General features: G+C 51.7%; 2 protein-coding genes and 1 long non-coding RNA gene across 3 annotated transcripts; 2 read left to right on the forward strand and 1 right to left on the reverse strand.

The window, feature by feature from the left end:
- Positions 1–775: 775 nt before the first annotated feature.
- SSR2 (signal sequence receptor subunit 2) lies at positions 776–6,198 on the reverse strand. Its single transcript, XM_028090240.2, has 6 exons — positions 6,127–6,198; positions 5,472–5,629; positions 4,633–4,731; positions 3,695–3,803; positions 1,915–1,992; positions 776–1,327 (listed from the first exon to the last, which is right to left on the reverse strand). Exons 2-6 carry the CDS (start codon positions 5,627–5,629, stop codon positions 1,217–1,219), a joined length of 555 nt encoding a protein of 184 aa, XP_027946041.1. The 5' UTR covers positions 6,127–6,198; the 3' UTR covers positions 776–1,216.
- Positions 6,199–6,304: 106 nt separating this feature from the next.
- On the forward strand, positions 6,305–9,464 carry LOC114198678 (uncharacterized). The gene is made up of 3 exons (XR_003607157.2): positions 6,305–6,864; positions 8,314–8,442; positions 8,536–9,464. It is a non-coding gene; the product is annotated as an uncharacterized LOC114198678 (long non-coding RNA).
- Positions 9,465–10,753: 1,289 nt separating this feature from the next.
- LOC148162712 (uncharacterized) lies at positions 10,754–18,441 on the forward strand. The gene is made up of 6 exons (XM_088016808.1): positions 10,754–10,979; positions 11,340–11,419; positions 11,494–11,625; positions 12,942–12,998; positions 13,104–13,188; positions 18,344–18,441. The coding sequence occupies exons 1-6, from the start codon at positions 10,754–10,756 to the stop codon at positions 18,439–18,441; spliced, it is 678 nt and encodes a 225-aa protein (XP_087872934.1).
- Positions 18,442–20,423: the final 1,982 nt, after the last annotated feature.

The raw sequence follows: 20,423 nt of genomic DNA on the forward strand, positions 1-20,423 counted from the left end.
CCGCTTGCTGGGCCCAGGAAAGGTTAAACCGGTTGGGCCGTCTCCCCCCCGCAACCCCCAACAGCATCTAAACTGGGCAACTTGGTGGCAGGAACAAAGCGGGCGTTTGTTGGGCTTCCCTCCTGCCTGGGAGGCCGTTCTCGGACCACGGCATTCCTGGCTTGGACGGAGTCAGCTCAGAGCGGCTTCTCCTGGCTGCGGCAGCCAGAACCACGGCCTTTCCACAGGCCGTGCCGAGGGCACAGCTCAGGGGCTGCAGGTGCTCCGGAATTAAAATGAACTCAAGCTAAGAAACGCTAGTTCCTGGGGAGCCCAGCTGGTGGCTCGGTCAGGGAGCACGCAACTCTTGATCTCAGGGTCATGAATTCGAGCCGCACCTCCGGTGTAGAGATTAAATAATTTAAAGACAAAAGAAAAAAAAAGCTAATTCTTAAACAGAGAAAGGGCTAGAACCAGGCGTCAGGAAGTAGCTTTTTCAAGGTCAGCGAGTACATCAGGGCAGAAGGTCTCGCGGGGCATGAGGACCTTCCTTCCTCTCATCCTGTGTCCTCCCGCTGTGGGGAGGGGCTCAAGGCAAGGAAGGGTCAGGGTGATATGGGCTGAGTGGCGAGAACAGAGGGCAGTAAGGGACGGAAGCAAAGGCGTCGGGGGGCAGACATCTCTGAGCAAACAGGACCACGACACCTACAGCAAGGAGGCAGGAAGTCAGCCCACTTGCCCAGGAGCTGGGCAGCCCAGGGCCTGAGCTCACCCAAGTGACGAGAAGGCAGACAGGTCAGCGTGGCATCTGTTTTTATTAGAAAACCCCATTTGGTCAGCGCTCCCCTGACCCAGAACAGAGACTGGGTAGCCTCTGAGAGTCCCTCAGCCTTCATCTGATCTTCCAGCCTCTTCTGAGAGGGAAGGGCGGGGGTGGGGGTCGAGTCAGGCAGTCCCCAGGCAGTCTCCCGAGGGCCCCCTCCTGCGCCCGTCAGAGTTCACACTGCAGCGCTGCAGCGGGCACCAGAGGGCCCTCGAGGCTCGAGGCTCGTTGCTGGAGGCATTCCTGCCTGTATGGCTTCAGGACGGACTCCGAGGCCTGGTCCTTCACTCTGGTTGAGAGCAGGCAGGATCCAGAAGGTGGCAGAGGCTAGGGGATGAGAGACTGCACTTGAGAGACCCTCCGGAGTCTGGGAAGCACCTGGATCTCCTGGGCAGGGAGGGCCGAGGAAACCCCTCAGTTCTTCTTGGTCTTGGGAGTGTCGTACTTCCGCTTGCTGGAGTACCACAGCAGCAGGGGGATGCCGATGGAGGGCAGCGTCATGACTCCGAAGGCTGCCCAGTCCAGCTGTGGAGGACGACAGAGGCCCTGCTCACAAGTCTGGATGAGGGCATGGGAGGGCCAGGAGGGAGGTAGGCACCGAGAGAGGGAGCGGCGCAGCCCAAATGTTCAGCAGAACCTCAGCACAAAGGCCCCTCTGGCTGCTCCTGACAGAAGGGCTCTCTCCACACCAACCTATCTTCCAAGCTATGGCGTCCAAGGCCTCACCTGACCTGACCCAGACTGGAAGAGAAGCTTCTCTAGCCCGCCACGGTGTTCCCACTCGACCTTCCCAGCACTCTGCAACTCTCTGAACTTAAGCACATATTCTTTTAAACATCAAAACAGACCCAGGACTCCAAAATGGGGCTCGACTCAGGGCTGCGTAGAGAAAACGGGCAGTTTTTTGGTTGTGGCCATCATGAACTCATGGCCAAAAATCTCTAATCATGGGTAAATCAGGACATTTGGTGGCGGTCTGTGTCAGACCTGAAAGAACAGATATTAACGAGAACCAACAAACTAGACAAATCTTCTAAGGAGACCAAGAGTTCCCCCGACCAAAAGGGTGTGCTCATCCCAGGGGAAAAGAAAGAAGATACTGCAGAGCTTACAAAATGTGGGGAGAACCTCCGATCAAACTCTCGCTGGGCCAGGATTCCTCCCTGTCCGGGGGCGCTGGTAAAGCCAATCTGAAAGGAAGACAAGAAAGGCATTAAGGCAAATCCAAGTCCTTCTCATGTGAGAAAGGGCAGTCCCGACCGACGCAATCCGAAGCATGACATTCTCGGTTCCCAAAGGCACAAGAGAGCTTCGAGAAGATGCGGGAAAATAAAGAGCTGCATGATTCTCAGTGCGTCGTCGAGGAGTCCATCGGGAGCCAGGAGACACACGATGAGCTTTTTCTCAACAAGGCAGGCCAGGCTTGCAACTGAAGTTAAACCAAATCCTCTTTGTTCGCCTCAGGCTCTGGAAGAGTGGCTCACACCCCTGACCTCTCTGCAGGACGAGGTGTGATGGAAGGACTTGCCCTTGGCAACGGCTGCCCTGTTCTTCCAGTGGAAATGCTCTTCCATACCTCGCCAACTGACAGGAGGCTCCAACGACCTAAGGAGCATTCGGGAAAGCACGGAGCCCCACCCAGACGCACACAGGAGAGGCGGGGCCGGGGCCGCAGCATTCCTGCCTGGAGAGTAGGCCAAGAGCTGCAGCGCTCTGCAAACAGCCTCGCTCAGAAGTGGCAGCTGAGCCTTTGATTTTGTGTCTCTTAACCTATCAACTACCAGGTAGAAGTAGAGTTCTAAAGCTGCTTCTGAAAGCAGAAAGGACACAAGATGTGAAAACCGAACTAGGATTACGAGAATATGCTTCCATGGGGTTTCTAAAAAAAATGCACAAAGTGCAGCAAAGGTCAGAGACTCTTAGATTTCTTTAAGTCCTACGGTTGACCTGTTGAGTGTTTCCCCCACTGTGCATTCACTACGCAGCCTTCAGCCCACTTTGACATCTCGTCAGGGGCCTCCAAAACTCACGGCCAGAGACGGTGTCCCCATCTTCTTGGTGTTCCCCAGATCCTAGCACACTACTGGAGCTCAATAAATGTCTGCTGACCCGTTTGACGACTGATCAAAGGACTGTTTACTACTGATTTTCTATTATACGTGAGAGAAAGAGAGACATCGAAGACAAAGTCCCCGGCCTCAACGAGTTTATGATTAAACTGGGAGGGGGGGTGGGTAAAGACCTACACATACGAAAAAGAGGTACTAAGAGAGCACACAGTTAAATTGAGTGAAGGAGGCCGTCAGGGCTCTAGAAGCTTCTATGCAGTCAGCAATCGTTTGCTGAAAGAGCAAGGACCAAACCATGGGGTGTAAAAGCAGCAGAGAGAAACAAGGGCATGCAGTCCAAAGCTGGGCCTTGAGAGAAGAGGGAGAAAGAATGAGAATGGGGGCGGGGGGGAAGGGGCCCGGCCTCCTGAGGGCGGAATGTGCTGGAAAGCTGGAGACAGAGAACAGCTACGCGACCAGAGCATCTGCAGCAGGCGCCATCCAAGCGAGGGAAGGACAGACACAGTGGAGACTGGGAATGAGTGCACACGATGGGCGGGAGGGGCACCGGCGGCCGCACGCTGCGTGGCAAGCCACACGGTCCAGATTAGAAGCGACGCCGGAGGGAGGGTGAGGAGAGAGGCTAGGGCTCTCCCCTGCCAGCATCTCAACCGCGTCATTCTGGAGCGTCACAACTTGAAACCTCCTTCCTTCCCAAGGGCAGCACCTCAGCTTCTGGTCCTTCTTACCGTCCTCAGGATGTAGCGGTTGCCTTGGAACGTTTCTGCAAGTTTTCAAAGGCAAGCAGCTCTAGGCCCAGCCAGCTAAGGTCTGGGCAACTTACCACGACGGGCCCATCCTCCTGGGCCAGGTAAGTGACGGTTGCCGAGGTGAAGTTGAAATAGCCGGCCTTGAGCGGGCGCAGGACCACGGTGTGGGAGACGTTGCTAGCGCTGGCCCGACAGTCAAGGAAGCAAGATGATGAAGCCGAGGTTGAAACATCCTTTCAACGTGTGGACTGGATGCACCGTTCACAAAAAGGCTGGCCCACACATGTGATTTCCAGTCTGCGATCCTCTGCGGGCATGATAAATACAGACCTTTCTCTAAGCCTGAAACGTGGGGTATAACAGGATGTCTTCCCAGCCAAGAGTAAGGGGTCTCGGAGACACTCAATAGGCAGGTTCACGCTGCACTCAGTCCTGGCTTTCTGAAGTCAACTTTCAAAGCAACACATACGACGGGTGAAAAATCATTCTCACAGAAACTCACTAACTGAAGGAAGACTGAAAATACAAAATAAAAACAAAAAAAACCGAAAGAGAACACTTATCCTCATTGGTAAATCTAAATACTTTCATTCACGGGGGGGGGGAGGGGGAGTTAATCTAATTCCACTCGGGAAATAACTGGTGGATGCCGGTAAGAGACCCACGGAATGAGAAATGCCTTTAGGAGGCCGCCCGGGGCCTCCGTGCTAGCAGCCAACCGACTTTCTTCTAAAAGCGGCTTAAATATCCTCGTCCAGCCACAAACGGCCTCCTAAGCATCTACCTCGTCCCCATACAGTATGTCGTAGCACCTTATAACCTGAACTCAAGGACCCTCCTTCCTCAGGTCTACCCTCAACCGCGCTCGATTTTCTACTATCCCATCTTTTCTGGAGAGGACACAAAGAACGGCCACATGCAGCCAGACTATGGGAAGTGACCTTGCCGATCTGTTGGCCATGTGATCAAGTCTTCCCCAACACCAGCCTTCACCACCCAGTGTCAAGGATACGGGGCAATCCGGTCCCATTTGACATTGAGCATTCCGGAAACAATGCCAAAGTCCTCCGGAGGGAAGGAATCATCAGATAACTCCACGTCTAACGCAGCGCTACAAAATGGAGAGACAAAAGAGGTTGGTGAGTAACAGATACAGAAGTAAAGGAATCAGCAACTGGGGGCACCTGGCTGGCTCAGTCGGAGGAGCACAGGATTCTCGATCTTGCGGTTCTGAGTTCGAGCCCCTCATTGAGTGGATTACTTAAAAATAAAATCTTAAGAAAAAAGGTAATCAGCGATTAAATATGCCTGCTTGTCCTAAAACATGAGAACTACAAAAGACAGATATGAGTCACACAGTAACTTGGGTTGGCTGTACTGAAGAATCAAGGTCAAGGACTGGATTCTCTGCCTAAGAAGCACCAAGGACGGAATGGGCCCACATTCTCTCCTGCCCCAATTTCTGCGTGTACGTGTGTATATACAGAAGGGGAAGGGAAGCAAGACCCACACGGGAGGGAAAATTAAAGCGAATAAAACTAAAGAAAGGCAACACACATGCTTACAGGTTAACGAAAGAAAGGAAGCTGAAACCTGCAAGCCCGGAGGCAAGGAAGGATCGGATCTCGTCTTCCTCCCCGGTTCACCCTCATTCTTGCTTCTTCCCCCCTCAGAAACTCTCCCAGCTCCAAAAAGTGGAAGATGGTCTCTGGGAGCTATGGTAAGTAGGTCCAGGAGTGCGTTCACTCGCTCCTGACACCTGTTGCTGCGTGTTCCCCAAGGTCTCCGTCCCCAGCTGGGAAATCAAAGAACTTCAAAAGGGCGCAACCTGCAGCCCCCGGGCCCCCTCACCTCGAGCCGACATTGTAGATGTTGTACTGTAAGGTCAGGTCTCGCCCCTCCACGGCGTATCTGTTCAGCAGCGACTTGGAGGCCAGCAGCCGGGCTCCGTCCTCTGCATGACTGACAGCAGCAAACAGGGCCAACAACACCGATGCCAGCAGCCTCATCTTCGGGGGGAAAAACGCCAAGTGGGCCATCAACTCAAGCACGCAGTCGCAGCTCAATGTTCCTGGCAGCGCCCCCCTACCAAGTCCGCCAAAACTCTCTTAATCTCACCAAAGCAGCAGCCCCCTCCTCATCAGCCAGCAGGGCTGACCCACACGCCGGAATCTCCCACCTGTGGGCCCCGCCGCCCTCTTCCCGTCGGGGGGCCGGGGAGCCACCGGCTGGCGGGGCCGTCCCTCGCACAGGCCTCCTCCGCCCAGCCCCAGGGGGTCCTCCCCACGCACCCTGCCCGGGCCCCAGCCCTCCGGGCCGCCCCATCCCTTCCGTGGGTCCCTCCGGGGCTCAGCCCGCTCGGCCCTCCTCCCCTTCTCGCCAGGAAGACAAGTCCCCCGCCGGCGCGCCCCTCTGGTCCCCGCCGCGGCCGGGCGGCCCCTCCGCCGCCGGGCTCTACGCGGACCCGGCCGCCACCCCGCCCGCGCCTCCAGGGCTCGGCGCTCACCGTGCGCACCCCACAGGCCTTTCCCGGGCCACCACGACCGGAAGAGAGCGTCAGCGGCCCAAAGGCCGGACGTGAGCTCGGGCCGGAAGCCTCGGTGCTCCGCGCGATGGCTCCTGGGAATTGTAGTTCCCGACCAGGCCCCGCCTCTGGCTCTGCGGCGCCGACGCGCGCTCTTGGACCCGAGAGGGCCTGCGCTCGCGCGTGCGGCCGCCCCGGGCAAGTGCCCTGCGGGCTGGGTCAGCGGCCGGCCGCGTCCGGTGCGCCGGCGAACTACGAACCACGGGAAAGCTCTTCGTCTCAGGGCTACCGCCATCCTTCCCGCTTCCAGGCGGCAGACGTGGTCCTCCCCGCATCCAGGAAGTCGCCAAGCCCCGAGCGTCTCTCAGAAGCCCTTCGAGGTCCCGGAGAAGCAGTCCTTTCTTCCCGGTGCCGGCTTAACCGCTTTGGCCCGTGCTCACCACCGTTTGCTGTGTTCACTGCGGTGCGCGCCCTGTCTTGGGTCTTTCCCTGCACTTTTCCGTCAGCTGCCAGGCAGATGCCCCCAAACAGCGTCCTGGAAAAGGCTGCCTGTGAGGTTCCGCGCTCGTGAATTCGGGTCTCAGGTGTGCCGCTTGCCGGCAGGTGTCACTTCCGTGAAGCCTTGGTTCTCAAATCTGTGCAATGAGATAATTCCAGCACTCTCCAAGTGTTGGAAGTCAGATAATGCCTGTGAGACTCTGAGCACATCGTCTGGCACAGGTGTGAGCTTGGTAAAGGCTAACCATCAATATTGCTATTTTTCTGATTCTCCGTTGCGGCATTTCTTCGTTCAGCACGCATTAATTGTGCACCTGGTTTGTGCCTGCACTGTTCCAGGTCATGAGGATACAGTGCCGAGGAGGACGGAGAAGGTGTCTCCTTGCTGGGGACTTAACGTTCTCGTGGGATAGCACACATTTCCTGTATTTGTTCTAGCATGCCCTGCGTTCCCCACCTCCCAGACTAGAGCTCCTTGAGGACAGGTTGTAGGTTTGCATTGCTCCGCGCCATGCTGGAGCACGTGGTGGGGACGCCGGGAACCAATGACAACTCGTCTACACACACCCTCCAATCTACTTCTCTTTTCTTCTCCAGCCCATCGGCTCAGGGCCGTGTGGCACTCTCATCCCTTGGCTTTGCCAGACTACGTTGCTCTTTCACAATACTGGACTTTAATATGCTTTGTCCCAGTTGTTTCTGGCCTGAAAAAGCCATCTGAATGATTAGATGCTATTTCTCCAGCGCACACTTATCCAAAGGTCCTACAGTGCTGCTGAGCACAAAGGAGGTGCTCAAGAAATACTTGCTGACTGTGGGAATTTTTATTCCTTTCCAAAGCATTGTTTTCATAGCAATTTCTCCAGGCTTGGAAAGATACGAAGTGGTTCTCAGACACAGCTGCACACAAAAGGCCTGTATCTTCAGCACACACAGTCTAGATACCCTACCAATAGCCCCTCGGGATTCAGGAGAGAAATGTCTCCAGCCTTACTTTGCGCGTTTATGCACTGACGCTTCTGCCTCTGCCCCTTCCAGTTGAGTCCCTTGTTCACTCATTGATACGTTGAGCATCCATTTTGGGGGGCACCTGTCATGCATCAGGCGCTGCGATAGTCATTGTGGGAGATACAGAGATAGGGTATGGTGTCTGCCCTCAAGACTTTAGAACCTAGTGATGGGGTGAGATATACTCATGGCCATAGTGAAAAGGCAAATGGAATGTCAAGCACACTTTAAAACACACATACGCACACACCAGCGGCTCGCGTTGTCCATGGAATCACATCTCTGTCCGACAGTCAAAGCCCTCACTGTCATCCCTACCCCTCTCTGCTTTAGCCAAACGGACCACTCCCTCTTGCCCACTTTCTCACTTTCAGACTTTTGATCAGTGCAAGTTACTGAGTCAAAAAACAATCACTTTTATTGACTTCTTACTATCACCAGCCCTATGCTAGTTTCCAAGAGAACAAACATATATAATATGCACTTGGAAGAGTTTGAAATGGCGGGGGGCTGGCGGGGATGGGGGACAGATAAACAGATTCATGGTGCTGTCCTAAGTGTTCTGAGAGAGGTTAGTATGTAAAGGCCCTGGTCTGCCTTTACATTCTCTTCATTTTGATAAATAAGGGTTCTTCATTTTAATTATAATGTTCTCTAAAAAAGCAGTTGATACTGCCTGAGAAATCCTGCCTCTGGGTGCTTTGGGTGCGCATGTGGACTGCGGACATTTGGGAAGGAAATATACACCAGAGTTACGACAGAACATGACACCTACATCCACCACCGTCAGTGGTGAGCACTGTTCACTAAAGGGACATATATCCAAGTGAGTCTGCTCCGCAAACCCCTTGGAATTATAGATTGCTTTTTCCTTTCTTTCTCTAGAACCAGAGAGAACCTTGGAAAATGCTGTGTTAACAGACCATTTCAACCCCGGCACCCTGACACATCCCACTGTGGATGGGAGAGTCTCAGACAAGGCCTGGGTTGGTGAAGACACATCATCTCTGTCTACAGTCTCCCTATTAGAATCTATTCTGACTAGAAGAGAGATTTCAACAATCAGTTGCTAAGGGAAATGTTTCTGTGGAAAGACTTCCAAACAAATATGGTTGCTTCCTGCCATCCTCAAAGGAACCTCAAACCAAGAAATTGGGTAGAACCTTGTTAGGCGTGCAGGGAACCATGTGCCAGGAACTGAGACATGCAGGGCCGGTGTGAGCTGCTCACTGCTTTCCTGCCCTGTTTCCCCGGATAGTCACGGCAGAGCCCAGTCTGCCCACTGGCCTCTCTTTTGAAGGCAACCAAGATAGTGTGTGGCTAAGCTGACAAGGAAATGGCTAACTGCTTTTTGGCTGGTGGCTAGGCGGGCACCCGGAAAGAGCCTTACTGCCAAATCGAGGAGGTTCTGATGGGCATAAGCTAGCTGGAGGGGCATTCTGTAAGAGGTTATGGATTAAATAGGATCATACCACTTTTGAAGAAGCATCCAGAATCACAGCAATGACAGCAAATTTGCCACATTTTTCTTCTTTAGATTCATTTTTTTTATTATGGTAAATGTATATCTAACCTGGGATTTGCCATTTTAACCATTTAAAATATACAGTTCAATAGCATTAAGGACATTCACATTGTTTGTTATAGAACCATCATCACCATCTCTCTCCAGAAATTTTTCAACGTCTCAAACTGAAACTCCATACCCACTAAACAATAATGTCCGGCCCCATCTCCCCACCAGCCCTGGCGACCACTACTCTACATCCTGTTTCTATGAATCTGACTACTTCAGGTGCTTCATAGAAGTGGAATCATGCAATAAACTCGTTTTATTTTACACAAATAATTCATGCTTATATTCTCAGTGAAACAAAATCAAATACGGAAATAGTGAGTCTAAATGTCCGGATGCAAATTTAGATGCCCAAGAAATGTTGACTACCTTATTTTTCTGTAATCAAACCTAGTTTCTATTTCCAGCCCTTTTTCCATAGAGTAGCAGCGACTTAATCTCTGTTGATGCAGGGACTCCCCGGTCATTTTCTCCAGAGCAGCCTCTAATTTTCTAGAGGGCTCCCGACATGCCAGGTGCATGGTGCTTGGTTATCAATACTTTTTTTTTTTTTCCTCTTAGCTATGGGATGTCCTTAGGAATCATCAGGAGAGTTTTTTTTTTTTAAGATTTTATTTTTTTAATTTTTATTTTTATTTTATTTTACTATTTTTTTGAAGATTTTATTTATTTGACAGATAGAGACACAGCGAGAGAGGGAACACAAGCAGGGGGAGTGGGAGAGGGAGAAGCAGGCTTCCCGCGGAGCAGGGAGCCCAATGCGGGGCTCGATCCCAGGACCCTGGGACCATGACCTGAGCCAAAGGCAAACGCTTAATGACTGAGCCATCCAGGCGATCCATGATTTTATTTTTTTTTAAAGTACACATTTCTTTGCCATCTAGTGTTTTATTTTTTTTTAAAGGATTTTATTTATTTAACAGAGAGCAAACACAAGCAGGGGGAGCAGCAGAGGCAGAGGGAGAAGCAGGCTCCCCACTGAGCATGGAGCCCGATGTAGGGCTCGATCTCACCACCCTGAGATCATGACCTGAGCTGAAATCAAATCACTTAACTGACTGACCCACCCGGGTGCCCCCTGGTTATCAATACTTTTCCTTTCTGGCATCCATTAAGACATGCGATCCTGTCTGCTCTGAGGCTATGGGTTCCATCGGAGCCCAGCCACACCCCCTCAGCCTTATCCAAGCCTCCCCAGGCATAGTGACCCTCCCCTCTTTCCCTCCCTCTACTTCCTCTGTCTCTGGAGCCACAGGGGACTTGGTTGTTCTCTCCAAGCCCATCACTTCTTCCTTGATACTCAAGGGCATTCCTCAGTTCTGCAAGTCGGGCTGAGACTGGCATGAGCAGGAATCTTGAATCTTGTCTTAGTCCCCCTGCCTGGGCACACCCCCAGTGCTGGCCAAGAACAAGAACATTTTCTTCCATAATCACCATAACATCATTGCACCCACGAAGTTTGACACTGACACAATATTTTATTTTTTGACGTGGAGTCCATATTCAATTTTCTCCAAAACGCCCTCTATGACTTTCAAAGAGAATCTAGGGTCCTACGAAGGGTTACATATCGCAGCATTGCATTTGAGGGAGAGGGGCCCAGGCAGCTCAGGCTCTTGGCACAAACGTTGGAGGGGCCCTTCTAAGTCCTTGGATCCCTTGAAAATCTCAGACAAACCTGGGCACCTGAAGTTCTCAGTGGACTGTTTTCCGCTTCTTGCCAAATGCCTCTCCAGCACATGTGGATTCCAAGGTGGATTCTGGAGTCTGCATCTGCCTTGTCTTGAAGTCTTTTGAGGGTTTGCGCCATTTTCAGAATTGGACCACAGTCTCTCTAGTTAAGCCTGGTCTTCCTTCTGCTCACCCTGGTAGGGGTTGGGGAGTGAGCATTTCCAGCCTCCTCCTGCTGAGAAGTGAAGCGGGGGTGTGTGTGCGCATGTGCACGCATGCCCTCTCAGCCCCTCAGAGGAGCACCCCCCCCAACCCTGGGCCTGGGACCCCACCCTCCTATTGCTACGACAACCACTTCTGTGAGGACATGGAGACTAAAGAATTGTGAGCGTGTGGTGGGCAGGGAGCGGACACGCCGGAGGCTCATCGCATTAGTGATCAGAGAACTTTATGATCGTGAAGAAGAAAGAGAATGTGTCTTTATCTTCCACCCTCAAAGTAAGGGGGCAGGCAGGCGCACAGGCGGGACAAGGCCACTGACCCTGCAGTCCTGCTCGGCGTGAGCTGCTCCCTCCTGACTGGCTCCTTCTCTCCCTCAGGAGACCAAAGAAGCTTGGAGAGCCCCAGGGGCAGAAGATCCCTCCTTTAACACCTTTGCCGTACCCTTGACGTCCATCCACAGCTTTGCTGATGACCTCGGCTACCAAGGGAGCCAGGAGCTGACCAGTGTGAGTGCCCCCCACCCGACACCCCACCTCCCCTGGGGTCCCGCACCCCCTGCTCGACCACCACATGGGCAATTTCCCTCAGTACTTCCCCCAGGATGTCCTGCGGCAACCTTCCGTATCTTCTCTACATCCTTCCAATTCACATCTTCACTAAACATGGCTCAAATTTATGGCTTCCAGAATAAAATACCAATAGTAATAGGTAAGCACAGCTTACCTATGCCACTCTGTGAGGTAGATACTATTATTATCCCTATTTTTCAGATAAAGAAACTGAGGCACAGGCAAGTGAAATAACTCTCCCAAGATGACATGCGTCAGAAGCAGACATGCTAGGTGCCCAGCCACGTGTCTGACCCCAAATACCCCCAAACCTGCTGCCAGTTCATGACCCCCTTTTTACCGGTCCTCCGGGGCTTCCTTTCAACATTTCTGGGCTGGAAACACAGCTGGCAGAGGGACTTAGCTGTTCGTTGATTGGAGGGGGGCCTGTCTATGTCAGCAATCACTGACACAGTAAATTGCTCATATTTGAAGTGCAGTTTGGGGGCGCCTGGGTGGCTCAGTCATTGGGCGTCTGCCTTCGGCTCAGGTCGTGGTCCCAGGGTCCTGGGATCCAGCCCCGCATCGGGCTCCCTGCTCGGCGGGAAGCCTGCTTCTCCCTCTCCCACTCCCCCTGCTTGTGTTCCCTCTCTCGCTCTTGCTGTCTCTCTTTCAAATAAATAAATAAAATATTTTTAAAAAATGAAGTGGGCCCCTGGGTGGCTCAGTCGTTAAGCGTCTGCCTTCGGCTCGGGTCGTGATCCCAGGGCCCTGGGATCGAGTCCCGCATCAGGCTTCCTGCTCCGCAGGGAGCCTGCTTCTCCCTCTGCTTCTCTCTCTGTCTCTCATGAATAAATAAATAAAATCTTAAAAAAAAAAAATGAAGTGCAGTTTGCCGAGTTGACACGTACTCGGGAAACCACCCCAATCGCGATAGACATATCCGTCACCCCCAAGTAGGGACAGCCAGAATTTCCAGAACAGATCCTTTAGCGGGCCAGGATCTGCCTTCCAGAATGAGTCTGTATTTAAGCACAGTATCTGCGTTCGGATCCTGCGTTCAGCATATGCCTGAGCGCAGAGTGCGGGGGCTGTTTGGGGACTCGCCCGTGGTCCCCTGCTGGGGGGCAGGCCTTGCTGACCCAGGGGCCTGCGCCTCCCCTCTGACCTCAGTCCTTCTCTGCCTCACTTGCCCCCTCAGACGCGAAGTCCCGTGTGTCGCGGGATGGGTCAGTGGAGAGCACGCTTCATTCCTCGCTCTCGGATTCCCCAAGGAAGACGCCGGCCTCGCGCCGGCCCGGAGGCAGAAGTGGAGCCTGAGGAAGGGCAAGGTGAAGGAGGAGGGCGAGGCCGACAGGGCCCCCGCGCCCGGGCCGTCCCCAAGCCCGGGGCGGAAGCTGTCCCCGGACTGGCGGGCGCGCTGGTGGCAGCAGTAGGAGCGCCCCAGCACGCTCACGTCCCAGACCAGGGCTTCCCGCTGGAGCTTGGCCAGCTTCCACCCGTATGTGTGCGGCTGCTGTGGTGCGTGGGGGTCCGGGCCAGACGCGCCGGGGTCGGTGGCGGGGGTGGGGGTGGGGGTGGTGGCAGCGGGTCGGCTAGGTCGACGGGCAGCGCAGGCAGGGGGCTCCGGAGGCGCGCCCAGGAGAGGCTGGGCTGGAGCCAGGAGCACCCAGAATACGATCCTTCATAAATAAAGCCCAGTTTATTTTTGAAGTTGGCAAGTCCCAGCCCCATGATTGCAGGTTTGTCTCTGGATTGACGGATTGGATGATGGATAGGTTGATCTGGGGGGGCACACACCCATTTTCTTCCTCCCCTCCCCGCGTATGTCTCTGAGCCCTTCCTCATCCTTTGCGTCTCTAGGGGCGAGGCCTTGGGGCCCTGGGGGCCTGCAGCTCCGAGAAGGAAAAGAGCAAAGGCCCCCACGCGGGTGGGTGGGGGACCGTTCTTCAGCCCCTTCACCCTCCAGAGCTCTGCTCTCTGCCGGGGACTCTCAGCTCAAAGCAAAGCTTGTGGGCCCCCCACTTAGTAAATGGTAAGATGGGAACAAAAGCTGTTTGCCGGCGTGGGCTGCAACCAAACCCGCCTGGCCTCCTTCCTCCGCCTGAGTGAGGGGAGAGGGGCCTTGCCTCCAGGACCCTCGACCCTGCCCCTGCCCCGCCCGCTGCTAGTGGGAGGGCAGCTCTGCCAGGGGCAAATGGGGAAATACAGCCGGGTGAGGTGGGGCTCCCCGCAGGTGGCTGAGACAGGGGCTCGCAGGGGAAGGGCAATGAGGGCACGGGACCCACCGAAGGAAGGCTGAGAAGGGCTGTGGCCTCAGGGGGTCCAGGGAGCTCTGTAGCAAGAGCAGCCCCACAAACCTGGTGGCGCTTTTGAGGCCTATTAATCACTTCGAGCTGCCCAGGGTTTGGGGGTGGGTGCCTTCTGCAGCAGGGCAGCCCCCTGTTGATGGAGGGTCCCTGCCGTGAGCTGTTAGCAAGCCCCCCCCCCCGGAAGGAGCTGGGGGTGGGTGTGCGGCGGGGACAGGGCTCCGCCCAGGTGCCATCACAGCAGCTCCGATAATTCACTGAGATTTGTTCTGTTTCCCAGGGCATAATTTTTGTAAATGCCCCGTGCGTGCTTGAAAAGTGTATTACAGCAACGTGCCTAAAAATAAAAACACAAATAAGGGAGAAAGGACAGCTCTTCCTCCAGAAGGATGGCCACCGACAACCACAGGAGTGGGGGGGTGTGGGAAACCCGAGCGCGAGCCGGTCGTGAGTGCTGCAAGCTGGACCGGCGATTGAGAGTGGAATTATGGATGAATATTTAAGAAACAGGGTATCTGCATAGTCTCAAAGCCTCTCCCTCAAGATATTTATTAATTGCGGAGGTAAAATGATACCTTTACAGTGGGATATCCAGCAGGCACCACACCCTTTTCACCAAGTTGTCAAGGCCACGAGAACTCATCGTGAGACACTCGGACATCGCATCCCCCGCCGCAATGTGCTGGAAAGACCCACCGCTTCTGGGGCGTGCTCGTCACAATGATGACCATCTACCCATGAGAGGACTTCAGACAAACCCGGACTGAGGGACATCATCTAAAGTAATTGCGCAGTACTCTTCAGAATGCCGAGGCTCTGCGAACCTCAGAAGGACGGAGGGCTGTCACACAGAACACACGACAGCCCGGTATTCTGGACTGGATCCTCCAACAGGAAAAGGCCGTCAGTGGACAAAGTGGCAACATTCAGATAACATGTCTGTAGTTGAGCTAACGTGATCACACCCACGTTAGTCAATTTGTTAATGGTACTCGTGGTTATGCAAAATACTGACAGTGGAGGAAGATGGGTGAAGGATGTATGGAGACTGTACTACTTTTGCAAATCCCCTGTAAGCCCAAGCTACTTCAAAATAAAACTGGATAAATGCTCAGTTTAAAAACTTACAGTGACCACTGCTCAGATTGAGAAACGGGACATTATTATCACTCGCGTGTCTTCCTTCTGAATCACAACTTCTGACTTCTCATACAGGTAACTACTGTGATGACCTTGGCGATAATTACTTCCTTGCTTTGCATAATGGATTTTCCTTCTAGACAGCCATCCTTAAAAAGTAAAGTTTAACTTCGGGGCGCCTGGGTGGCTCCATGGATTAAGCGACAGACTCTTGATTTCGGCTCAGGTCATGACCTCAGGGTCCTGAGATGGAGCCCTGTGCTCAGCAGGGAGTCGGCTTGGGATTCTCTCCCTCTCCCACTGCCCCTCTCCCTGCTCGAACTCTCTTTCTCAATCAATCAATCAAATCTTTAAAAAAAAGTAAAGTTTAATTTTGCCTGTTTTAGAATTTTATATATGTCAAATCATACAGCATATTCTGTTACCCCCCCACCCTGTTTGCTTTGTTGTGTTTTTTATTTCATTAATTAAAAACTTTTTTATTGTGGTAAAATACACCACTTAACATTTACCATCTTCCCCAGTTTAAGGGCTCACTTCAGGGGAACTAAATACATTCACCCTGTTGAACGACGACCGTCCCCGTCTGCCTCCCGAACGCTTCATCCTGCAAAACCAAAACTCCGTCCCCATCGAACACGAGCTCTCCGTTCCTCCTGCCCCAGCCCTGGCGGCCACCACCTGCTTTCTGTCTCTGCGGGTCTGACGATTCTGAGCGCCTCGTAGCATCATGTAGTGTTTGTCTTTCTTGTGACTGGTTATTTCACTCAGTATAGTGTCCTCGATGCTCATCCATGTTGTAGCGCGTGGTGGAATTTCCTTCCTTCTCAAGGCTGAGCAATATCACACGGTGAGCCTCTAGTACATTTTGCTTATCCATTCATCCATTGGTGGACAGCTGGGTTGCTTCACGTTTTAGCTCTTGTGAATAATACCACTATGAATATGGGTGTACAAATATCTCTTTAAGACCCTGCTTTTAGTCGTTTTGAGCGTCGACGCAGAAGTGCAACTTGGATCGTGTGGTAAGTCTATTTTTCATTTTTTGAGAAACTGCCACCACCCTGTTTTCCACAGAGGCTCTACCGTTTCACATTTTCACCAACGGTGCAGACTTCCAATTTCTTAACATCTTCACCAACACTTGCTGTTTTCCGTTTTTTTTTTAAGATTTATTTATTTATTTACTTATTTATTTATTTGAGAGAGAGAGCATGAGCAGGGGGAGAGGGAGAGGGAGAAGCAAGCTCTCTCCCAGGACCCTGGGATCATGACCTGAGCGGAAGGCAGATGCTTAATGACTGAGCCACCCAGGCGCCCAACCTTTCCTTTTTCTAATTACATGCATTTATGGCTACAGTTTTTTTTTTTTCTACCTGCAGCTTTAACTATATTCCATCAGTGTTGATAGATAACTTTTTGTTATTGTTTAGTTTTAAAATATTTTATAATTGACATTATTATCTCATTTTTCACCCATGGCTTACTTAGTAGTATATTTCCTTATTTCCAAAAGTCTTTTTGAGTTCTAGAAAACTGCATTACGATTAGAGATCATTACTTTGTATTATTTCTGTCCTTTAAAATTCATTGGAAATTGTTGTATTTCCCAGTCTATATTTAATTTTCGTGAGTGTTCCATGTATGCTTGAAAAATACATATATTCTATACTTCATTGGATGAAACATGGTATATATTGTATTTCACTGAACCTAAGGAGCACCCTCATATTTGTTTGTTAGGACTGCGTTAACAAAGCACCACGACCCACAAACCAGGGAGCCTACACAGTAGAAATTCATTGTCTCACAGTCTGGAGGCTAGAAGTCCAAGACCAAGGTGTGGGCAGGGTTGGTTCCTTCTGAGCACTGGGAGAAGAATCTGGGCCATGCCTCTCCCCTAGCACCTGGAGGTTCGCCAGTAACCTTTGTGTTCCTTGATTTGTACAAGCATCACCCTCTGATCTCTGCCTTCATCTCGCACGAGGAACTCTGTGTGTCTGTGTCCAAATTTGCCCTTCTTATAAGGGCACCAGTCTAACTGGGTCGGGGGCCCACCCTACTCATCTTAATTAATTCCATCTTAATTAATGAGCTCATCTTAATTAATTCCATCTGCAATGACCCTATTTCCAAATAAGGTCACATTCTGAGGTGCTGGGGCTTAGGACTTGAACATATAAATGTTTGAGGGACACGATCCAACATATAACACACTGTTACTTTATTTACCACCAGAAAGTTTTAAAACGCTACCAACTGAACTCTGATTCAATTCCAGGACATGAACAGTTTTTGTTGTTGTTGTTGTTTTAAATCCTCCTTTCAGGGGTGTTAAAATATGGAAAAATCTGTATTTTTTTTTTAATGTTTTATTTTTAAGTAATTTCTGCACCCGACATGGGGCTCAAACTCACGACCCCGAGATCAAGAGTTGTACAGTCTACCGACTGAGGCACCCGGGCGCCCTGAAAAAAAAAATCTGTATCTTAGAATTAATGATACATGTTAGTCCTTATTGTTACTGTTTCTCCACCTGCGGCTATCAGTTACAGAGACCGGTGTATTCAGACCTATGATTGAGGGTTTTTCCAGTTCTCTTGTAGTGCTCTCAATTTTTTCAAAGATTTTATTTATTTATTTGGCAGAGAGAGACACAGCGAGAGCGGGAACACAAGCAGGGGGGAGCGGGAGAGGGAGAAGCAGGCTCCCCGCCGAGCAGGGAGCCCGATGCGGGGCTCGATCCCAGGACCCCGGGATCATGACCTGAGCCGAAGGCAGACGTGTAACGACTGAGGTGCCCCTCTTTTTTATGTATATACATATATAATATTATATAGAGAGAGTGAGGCCATGTTATTAGGTGCATAAATACTCAGAATTACTATGTTTTCCTGGTGAATGTTACCTCTTATCGTTATGAATTAACCCTCTTTATCTCTTAGTACTGCTTTCCACCTGAAGTTCTGTCTGGCCTGTTATTAATATAGCTACCCTAGTTTTCTTCTGGCTTGTGTTTGTAGTTTATCCTTTCCCAGACTTTTATGTTCAATCTTTCCATTTTCTTATGTTCTATAAATGTCTTGTGGTCACCCCCAGCCTCATCCACAGGGAATTCAGAATGTTTCGCTTAAAAGGGAGTGATTGAAACCAGCCCCTTGCCGTGACTCTGGGGCACCAGCCTCTCCCGGAGTCTGGGCCGTAACCCTCCTGCCCACTCTCTGCAGGCAGGCTTATGATCCGGGAGGTGGTGAGGGACCAAAGGCTGCTTCTCCCCATGGCGCAGCTGGCCTGGGAGTCACCCACCCCACCCTGGGCTCTGTGAGGCTGCTCCCAGCCCCTGGACTGCCCTGGCCTCTGCTCAGCCCCAAGAAGGGCTCAGTGCCCCCACCTCCTTCAGAGGAGAGCACCAGTGGACCTGGGGGCCTCCTGCGCTTGGCCTTGGGTCCCCAGGCAATGGGCAGAGGGACCCAATGCTGGGGTGTGGACTGTGTTGTCCTGTGGGTTCCACTGAAGCCTCCATGTGCAGGATCTCTTGTCCTTGTAGTTAGGTTTTTATTTTATTGATCCAGCCCGACAATCTTCGACTTTTAATTGAAGCATTTAGGCCATTTACATTCCATAAAATTACTTATATATTAGGATTTAAATCTGCCATATTATGCACACTTTCTATTCTGTATATTCTCTCTCTTGTCTTAAATAAACTTTTTATTGGAGCACCTGGGTGGCCCAGTCGTTAAGCATCTGCCTTCGGCTCAGGTCATGGTCCCGGGGTCCTGGGATCGGGCCCCGCATCGGGCTCCCTGCTCGGCGGGAAGCCTGCTTCTCCCTCTCCCGCTCCCCCTGCTTGTGTTCCCTCTCTCGCTCTGTTGCTCTCTGTCAAATAAATAAATAAACTTTTTATTGTGAACAATTTTAGATTTATAAAAAAAACTGTTACAGTGAAGAGGGTTCCTATATACCCCACACCCAGTTTCCCCATCATTAACACCTTACATTACCATAGCACATCTGTTACAGTGAATTAATTGCTACTGATATATTGTTATTAAGTAAAGTCCATGCTTCATTCAGATTTCTTTAGTTTTTAGCTAATACCTTTTTTCTGCTCCAGGCTCCCATCCCAGATGCTACGTTACATTTGATTGTCCCGTCTCCTTAGGCTCCTCTTGACTGTGACAGTTCCTCAGCCGTTCCTTGTTTCTGACGACCTTGACAGTTCTGGGGAGTACGCAGTTGGGGTACGCATGGTGGTGTCCTCGTGCTTAGACGGGGGTCATGCGTTTGGGGAAGAAGACAACAGAGGTCGAATGCTGTTTTTATCACATCATCTCGAGTACATGCTTTCAACATGAATTATCGTTGACCTTGCCCCCACGCTGAGGTCGTGTCCCCTCTCTAAAGTCACCCCCGCCCCCCGCCCCCTCTCCAGACTTTGGAAGGGAAGCCTGTGCAGCCCACACTTGAGGAGCGGGGAGTTAAGCTCTACCTCCTGTAGGCAGAATATTGACAACTTATGTCAATGTGTGCGGAATTTTTCTGCACACATCTGTCTTTTTTCACCTATGTTTTATTCACTTATTTATTTGTATCAGTAGCTTCATGGGTATGTACTTTACACTTTGGGTTATAATTCTACGCCCCTTTATTTGTTGGTCCCGTTGTTCCAGCTTTGGCCGTTGGGAGGTCCTTCAGGGGCTCCTGTGCCCCTCGTGCCATGCCCCCGTCATTGTGGGTCTTCCCTTCCTACGGGATACTCCCGCCTCCTCTCGCACAGCTCCTGTCCCGGCATCGGCCATTCCTCCGCGGAGCCCCGGTTGCCTTCACTGGAGAATGGAGTTAGAGACCACGGCCTAGGCACCAGGTGCTGCCAACTGTGCCGAGGGTCCCCTCTCCACAGAGGTGAGGGTGGGTGTGTGCTGACTCGTGCATCTACAGATATTTCTATCTGCATCTGTATCAGGCTAAACACGAGTTCACGCTGATGTCTCCACCTCTAATCCATCAGGACATGGGTCATTCTAGCCTCATCCCGTCGCTTGTTATAACTCCGGCTCCCACAGTGAGAACCACGCTCCCCTGGGGACCCACCATTTACTGAGTTGTTCGATTCTAGCACCGTCTATAGTGGTATCAGGATTGTTAACAAGACATCCGTGGGACACGTGTCAACCAGAGCACAGTGCCAGGTTTCCTTTGTCTTTGCTTTTACAAATTCCACTCATTTCCGAGTAGCCCGAGTCTGCATCTATGCCCCTCCTCTGTGAGGTGACTTCATACATTTATAATAGAGTTAGATCCTCT

The sequence above is a fragment of the Eumetopias jubatus genome, unplaced genomic scaffold, assembly GCF_037043125.1.
Source record: "Eumetopias jubatus isolate StellerSeaLion01/CBP00866 unplaced genomic scaffold, mEumJub1_p1.0 scaffold_12, whole genome shotgun sequence".
In the NCBI taxonomy this organism is placed as follows: Eukaryota; Metazoa; Chordata; class Mammalia; order Carnivora; family Otariidae; genus Eumetopias; species Eumetopias jubatus.

Excerpts from the sequence above, each read along its gene's own strand:
- SSR2 (XM_028090240.2), bottom strand. The coding sequence starts at position 5,629 with ATGAGGCTGCTGGCATCGGTGTTGTTGGCCCTGTTTGCTGCTGTCAGT. Across the intron at positions 4,732-5,471 it reads ATCTACAATGTCGGCTCGAG|CGCTGCGTTAGACGTGGAGT; the intron begins GTGAGGGGGCCC and ends TCCATTTTGTAG. Across the intron at positions 1,328-1,914 it reads GGAGGTTCTCCCCACATTTT|CTGGACTGGGCAGCCTTCGG; the intron begins GTAAGCTCTGCA and ends CGTCCTCCACAG.
- LOC148162712 (XM_088016808.1), top strand. The coding sequence starts at position 10,754 with ATGACTTTCAAAGAGAATCTAGGGTCCTACGAAGGGTTACATATCGCA. Across the intron at positions 10,980-11,339 it reads CAGCACATGTGGATTCCAAG|AGAACTTTATGATCGTGAAG; the intron begins GTGGATTCTGGA and ends ATTAGTGATCAG. Across the intron at positions 12,999-13,103 it reads GGAGCCTGAGGAAGGGCAAG|GAGCGCCCCAGCACGCTCAC; the intron begins GTGAAGGAGGAG and ends TGGCAGCAGTAG.